The sequence below is a fragment of the Cyprinodon variegatus genome, unplaced genomic scaffold, assembly GCF_000732505.1.
Source record: "Cyprinodon variegatus isolate N-32 unplaced genomic scaffold, C_variegatus-1.0 Scaffold1735, whole genome shotgun sequence".
In the NCBI taxonomy this organism is placed as follows: Eukaryota; Metazoa; Chordata; class Actinopteri; order Cyprinodontiformes; family Cyprinodontidae; genus Cyprinodon; species Cyprinodon variegatus.
Genome location: NW_015152188.1, coordinates 91,618 through 98,507, shown reverse-complemented (window position 1 = coordinate 98,507; position 6,890 = coordinate 91,618). Strand labels below are relative to the sequence as shown.

The window sequence follows — 6,890 nt, the reverse complement described above, 5'->3', positions numbered from 1 at the left end:
AAAAAAAAAAAAAACATTTACACAAACCGTAGTGTCAGATGTATTAGATAAAACTGGTTCCGCATGTTTGCGCAGAACTGCTTCCAGTTAATCATAAAGCCGTTTGTTCGGAAAAGAAACTCGAGGCAGAAAAAAGTTAGAGAATTAAAAAATGCAAATTTCAACAAAAGTGGCTGGAAAACGAGGAATTTGGGACGCTGCAGCCTGTCGACCGTAAAGATGACGAAGGATTTTGCCATGTTTTATTTTTATGTATTCATATATATATATATATATATATATATATATATATATAAAATAGTCATGGGAACTTGTTGATATAAAAATTATTCATAAGAGCATTAAAAGAGCATTATATTTTAAGTTATTTAGAAAGTCGAGTTATTTATTAAATTAGAGTCAATCATTCCTGTATAAACCTTCACTATGATATCTTGGATATTATGAGAGGTCATGTTTTAGTTACACCATTTGATAAGAGATTTGATCTCCTAATCTCCTCTTCCATTTCATCAACAGCATGCTGGCTGACAAGCTGAACATGTCTCCTGAGGAGGCTGAGCGATGGATTGTCAACCTCATCCGTAACGCCAGGCTGGACGCCAAGATCGACTCCAAACTGGTGAGACTTTGTTCAACCCAACAAGCAGATTCATTCTCTCCTTTTTTTTTTTAAGATTGAACGATTATTTTCTCTGAGATGGATACATAGAACATCTGCACCGGTTCACATTCCCCTTTGCAAAACCTTTATTTTCTGACGACACCTGGTGTACACATCGCTATGGTTCCCTTTAATTAGCAGAACAACCCAGTCTTCAAGTAAAAAGCAACAGGAACGATGCACCTCTAGTTTGGCCTTTGCAGAATATTGCATTAAACCTGTGATTGTCTGGTTTTTTGATTCAGCCCTTTTCTTCTTTGTTTCAGGGCCACGTTGTCATGGGGAACAACGCCATATCGCCTTACCAGCAGGTGATTGAGAAAACCAAGAGCCTCTCATTCCGCAGCCAAATGCTGGTTATGAACATTGAGAAAAAGCAGGCCGCTAGCAACAGAAACGAGGTGAGTAATGCTCTGGTTAAACACTGAAACTCTGCACAAACAGCCTGTCGCCGTAGGGCACGCATAACTCCTACCAACTGGTCAGATTGAAGGTCAGCATGAACGGGCTGTTCAAAGTACCTCCAAAGAACAAGGCTGATGAATGTTGATGAACAACCGTCAACAAAAGCTCTCCTTACATGTAATAAGGCAGTAAGAGCAGGTTTAACAGAACCGATGCTTTCATCCCTCCATTTCTCTTCAAAGGCCTAATGACAAGGTAGATTCCAAACAACCATAAAATGTGGCCTGAGCTGAGTGAGTCAGCTCAGTGAGGAGGATGCTCTCTGACTTTTGGTGACCGTTCCTCAAAGACTGGAGTTCCCAGCTCTTAAGACCTGCTGCAGCTGGCCTGCTCAGGTCCCTTTTAAGTCTGTTTGATTTTGACCTTTTGTTTTTTTTTTTTATGACGTGTAGCCTCGTGCAAATGTTAGGGATTCTCAGAACCTCTGAATAATTATCATAGTTTGAATCGGAGCAGCTGCTTGGTGCAGCACTTTCTGTAAATGTACGGTTCTTTGCAGAGGAACGAATCCTCCTTGATTGTATTTACATTTTCTGATGCTGCAAATTCATACGTCAGTTTATTTTATATGGTTTTGATGGGATAAACTAACAGTAAGTAGAACATCATTTTTAAATGAAAGGGGAAAAAACAGGAGATTTAGGTACTAGTTGGTCCTATTTATGGTAATCAGACAGAGAAAGGGTGGGGAGGTTCTGCACCCCTGGGTCAGTTCTTACAATGTTTCTCCAAGTATTGTGGTGCTGTTGACCTTACTACCAGCATGCATAGACGCCTCTCTGTCGAACTGATGGGCTGCTGCTCAAAGTTGTTTACGTCCCTGAGATGCTGCAAGATGCCGATCACTCTGGGTCACATAGTAAGACCCTTAACCCCAGAACTTTACCGTCGGGTTACTTGGCGTGTCAGCTCGCTGCTCCCTGAGGGACGGGCGCAACGCAGAGGACAGATGTCCTCACTCTGGGACCTGAAAGGGATTTTTCCTTTCTTCCTTTTGCACATCTAGGAAAATCGCAGAACATTAGTTAAGGTGGAGCTTCAGGTTTTTCATTTGATTTAGGATTTGACTTTGAACCAGTCTGTGGTAGAGCTGGATGCATGTTTAGGGTCATGTTAACTTTCTCCCTAAACTTAATTATTGCCTCTAATCTATTCTGCCCTGCAGTTCCTAGATGCATCCCGTTCCAGCAAACCTGAATCCAATGAGTTGCTCATTGCCAGGCCTTTACCGTACTTCGATGCATTCTGTAGAGATGAGCAATCATTCAGAGCAGGGATGTAAAGGTTGCAATACTGATGAACCCTAAAAGGTTTTCTTTCAAAAGTGTCCTCTATTAGTTCAATCCATTGTCCCATAAACTTTGAGCAGCTTCTCCATTAGCTAAAGAGTAAAAACCCCACAGCATCATGGGGCTCCTGGCAGCTGGCAAACTGTAAATGATTCTCTTTTAAAAAGAATCCCTCATAAGCTTTGGACCCCTGCAGCTCCTGCAGAGCTACCATGGGTCTCTTGGCTGCTTTTCTTGTCAACAGTTTCTGCTAACCAAGCCTGTTGGTTTAGGACAGTTTGCCGTTTGTGTCATACTTCATCTGTTTCAAGTTAATTGATTTAATAGTTCTTTAAGATGTTTAAAACCTAAACCTGCTTTAAAGTTATAGTGGAGCTTGTTCATTTGTTGGGTGGATCATCAAAATAAGTGATCCTCCTAATTGTCAATAATTCTGGTGATATGTTTACCGTCCTACGTGCTCGTCCCCATTTTCACTTACCGGTGGTGAGTCTGACATAGTTGAACAAATTGCAAATCTTCTTTAGGAAAGTAAGCTTGTTTGAGCGATGCAAACAGCTACTTTTAAACAGAGCGTGCACCAGGAGAAATGGGCTCATGCATGCTCTTTAATAAGCATCCCGCTCTCGGGAGCGGATGCAAGGTTGTGCATGTGCTTTTCTTTTTTTAAAGTGGAGAGGGGTAGCCTGATAAACCAGTGAGATTAAATGTGTAATTTAGTCTGGCCCCGATGAATGACACATCGGAAGATTGTTGATGAGCTAGACCAACTCGCAGGCAAACATGATTTTGTCCGCTGGTGGGTGGGGCTAGTTAACTAGGTTAGGAGATTGTGGGTCTTTTCAAAAATTAACGAAATTCCTCCACTTTGCCTTTAAACTTCTTTGTTTTCCATGTTGATCGCGTATGTTCTCTCTTATAAAACAGCTGGGTTAAACTCAGCCGCTTAAATAGAGTCTAGTACTAATTAGATTCATTTAATAATTTATGATTAAGCTTTCAAATATAAGTTTTTGTTTTACAAAATGCTAAATAGTAGAGTGTTTTGAAAGCTTATTTAAGCTCCATTAAGACACACATCTTGTGTCAGTCACCTGATAATTACATTACAGCTGAAAACCTTTGTTTGAATATCTGCAGCTGAAGTTCTGCCATAAACTGGTCTAGTTAAAAACAGGCCGCTCTCATTTGGAAGTTTTTGTAATTAGACAAAAGAGGCTGAAAACAACTTGCAGAGTACCGCTACATCCGGCTGTTTTCAAGCATACAAATCACTTACATATAGAGAACATTTAGTGCCCGCCATCTGGACTGACTGCTCTGGGTCCCTGTCAGCCACCCAGCACTCAGCAGCAGAACACACACATACTCACATTTCCCAGCAAGGCAAACGTTAGTGTTTAACTGCTTGCACATGCATTTTACTCTTCACATTTCCCACATTCAACAACAACAGATTGGTTTTGATTGTCCCCACTTATCTGCAAAAAGAGTCTAACATGTTTTTCTCCCTGTTCTTTTCTTCTCTTCCCAGACACCAAACTGGGCTGGTCAGGAAAGCGGATTTTAACTTTCCAGTGAAGACGGATCATCCATTACTCCCCAATTGTCTATCAAAGAACGCTGTACTTTTCATGCTTTTGGTTCAAGTCATCACCAGCTCAATAAAAGTGACCAGTAAAACCGTTTTCACCCATGATTGCCTTATTTCTAGACGCTGCGAACAGCGGCTGAGGTTTGAGCGGTCAGCCTTTTTGTATCAGTAATACTTGATGAAGTTTTAATGTGCACATTGAGTCACTGAGTGGGACAGTTAAGGCTGCTGCGTGTGATGCGGCTCATGAGTGCATAGTAATGATGAATGGCTGTTTAGTCTGTTGGTTTTATGGTGTTTTTAGTGGTTCACTTCACCGTGGCGGGCAGCCTTGCCGAGTGGGACGTCAGCTGAAGGGGGCAAGCAGAGGTGATGCTCGGTAACCACGGTCGCACTCTGCCAGTCATCCCGCCATCGGAGGACACCACGGAGTCAAAAAGAAGCGTTAACCAGACTAACACCATTTTTTAGTGTCCCATCCAGCCCCCGCTGCACTTTTCTTCTGCTTTTGACCTTTTAACTTTTTTTTTATTTATTCCCCCTCCCTCCTACTTTTCAAACAGATTTCTTTCATTTTCCTGTAATTATCTGCTCATGTGTAATTTAACTAAACAAGGATTTTATGTAAAATACACCTGCTCTTTAGGGTTAAATCAAAAGTCAGCAGAGGGCGGCGGGTCCTCCATCACCTGTGTGTGTGTGTGTGTGTATCCTTCACCCACAGACTCCTTAACAGATGTGTGACTTTGTTCCAACCAGAGGAGACAGAGGACAGACCAATAATTGGTGCCTTCCTCCTTTTATTTTCGTCTATAATGCGTCACAGACTTGCTGGGTTGATAAACATAAGTGAACTGTGGACAAAAAGAAAAGAATATCTTCTCTTTCCACCAGTTTATTCACCAAAAAAAAAAACATACTGTTGAGCTTATTTTTCTATATATGGCTTTAATATACCTGGGAATGCCCTCAAAGCAGCCCATTTGGACGCTTTAGAGTCCAAATGGACCCTTAGTGGTTGTAGAAATGAAACATTTGAAACAGTTTCTATACAAGCTGTTTTGTCAAGCTGCTGCTACAGATTCAGCAGATGCAATATGTCAGGCATCCCCAAAGTCGGTCCTCGAGGGCCGCTGTCCTGCAGGTTTTAGAGGTTTCCCTGCTTTAGCACAGCTGATTAGGATGATTGCAATTGAGCAATAGCCTGTTAATCAGCTTTCAATTAAAATCAACTGCTGGAGCAAGAAAACCTCTATCTGCAGCACAGCGCCCCTCGACGACCAACTTCGATATAGTGCCTGCACCTTATTGTCAAAATTATTCTCACCAGCTTTGACTCATATTTGACCTTGAGTGACATCCCAGTCCTAATCCATAGGAGTTCATTATGCCGTTGGTCCACCCTTTGCAGCTAAGACAGCTTAAGTTCTTCTTGGAAGGCTGTCCTTAAGGTGAAGGAGTGTTTATGGGAATTTCTGACCATTCTTCCAGAAGCACATTTGTGAGGTCACACACTGATGTTCGACAAGAAGATCTGGCTCTCTGTTTCTGCTCCAAATCATCCCAAACATGTTCTATCAGGTTGAGGTCAGGACTCTGTGCAGACCAGTGTAGTTCATCCTCACCACACTCTTCCATGTCTTTATGGACGTTGCTTTGTTTACTGGTCATTTTGGGGGAGCCTGTTGGAAGAGGAAGGAGTCGGCTTCAAACTTTTCCCACTGTGTGGACCACGGAATTGTCCAAAACATCTCGACATGTTGAAGCAAGAGGCCAAACTCATTTCCTGTAAAGCAACCCCACACCATAATCCCCCCTCCACCAAACTTTACACTGAGCGCAATGCAGTCAGACCAGGACCATTCTCCTGGTAACTGCCAAACCAAGACTCGCCTATTGGATTTCTAGATGAAGCACAATTGGCCACTCCAGAAAATGAGTCTCACCTACTCTGGAGTCCTGTGGTGGCGTGCTTTACACCGCCGCATCCAACGCGCCGCATTGCACCTGGTGACCTATGGCTTGGATGCAGCTGCTCCTCAACAAGCAGCATCCTATCAGTTCCACGCTGAAATTCACTTTGCTTCTGACAGTGACCCATTCTCATACAAATGTTTTAACAGTCTACATGTCTTGGTCTTAGATACATTGGTCATGAAAGATCCCATTCATTTGAATAGGTGAGCAAATACTAGGAGTCTATATATTTTACCATCACGTTCAGTTTTTAATATGAACTTTCAACCTGTCTGCTGCCTTTAAATCCTACATTTGAAATGTGAGAAACCTTTCTCCTTAATGCAATATGACATCTATCCAGACATAATTAAAGCAAAAAAAAAAAAAAATAATAAAATGCTGTTAAATTTCAATCCTTTAGTGGGTCATGTGACCTGCATGGGAGCTCTTTACATTCTAAAACAGCCTGTAAAGAGGAGGGATGCCTCAGTTCAGAAGTTTCATTTATTCAAGATTGTGTTGGATCTAAATTTTAAAAAAAGCACACCAAAAACAAAGATATTTCAGATTTTAAAAAAGCACTTATTAAATCACTCCTTGTGCACCCACTCATGAACACAAGGCTCCACTTCATGCACGCTCACACATAACTAGAATCTACCTGATCAGTTACTTGATGCTTTTTAAATTGTACCTGCTAGGAACGCGCAAAAAGGAGCAGCTTTAAGAGGTGAAAATAAATGGTGAGTGAGGCGAGGATAAATATGCTTGGAAGCCATGGTGGTGTGGTGATAATATGAAAGTATGAATGGACTGATCACAGTTACAATTCTAACCAAGGCAGCGGGCAGTTTTACAGTCGCAGTGATACCTCAGACCTTTCATATTATTCTACTCTCCTAAAAACGGCCTCAGACAG

The 6,890-nt window shown here is 41.8% G+C and overlaps 1 protein-coding gene across 1 annotated transcript; it reads left to right on the top strand.

Annotated features, from left to right (window-relative positions):
• Positions 1 to 469: 469 nt before the first annotated feature.
• LOC107104426 (eukaryotic translation initiation factor 3 subunit E-like) lies at positions 470 to 4,106 on the top strand. Its single transcript, XM_015404423.1, has 3 exons — positions 470 to 622; positions 931 to 1,065; positions 3,953 to 4,106. Exons 1-3 carry the CDS (start codon positions 521 to 523, stop codon positions 3,986 to 3,988), a joined length of 273 nt encoding a protein of 90 aa, XP_015259909.1. The 5' UTR covers positions 470 to 520; the 3' UTR covers positions 3,989 to 4,106.
• The last annotated feature ends 2,784 nt before the right edge of the window (positions 4,107 to 6,890 follow it).

Coding starts and splice junctions, on each gene's coding strand:
- LOC107104426 (XM_015404423.1), top strand. CDS start 521: ATGCTGGCTGACAAGCTGAACATGTCTCCTGAGGAGGCTGAGCGATGG. Junction 623..930: donor CCAAGATCGACTCCAAACTG/GTGAGACTTTGT, acceptor TCTTTGTTTCAG/GGCCACGTTGTCATGGGGAA. Junction 1,066..3,952: donor CCGCTAGCAACAGAAACGAG/GTGAGTAATGCT, acceptor TTCTCTTCCCAG/ACACCAAACTGGGCTGGTCA.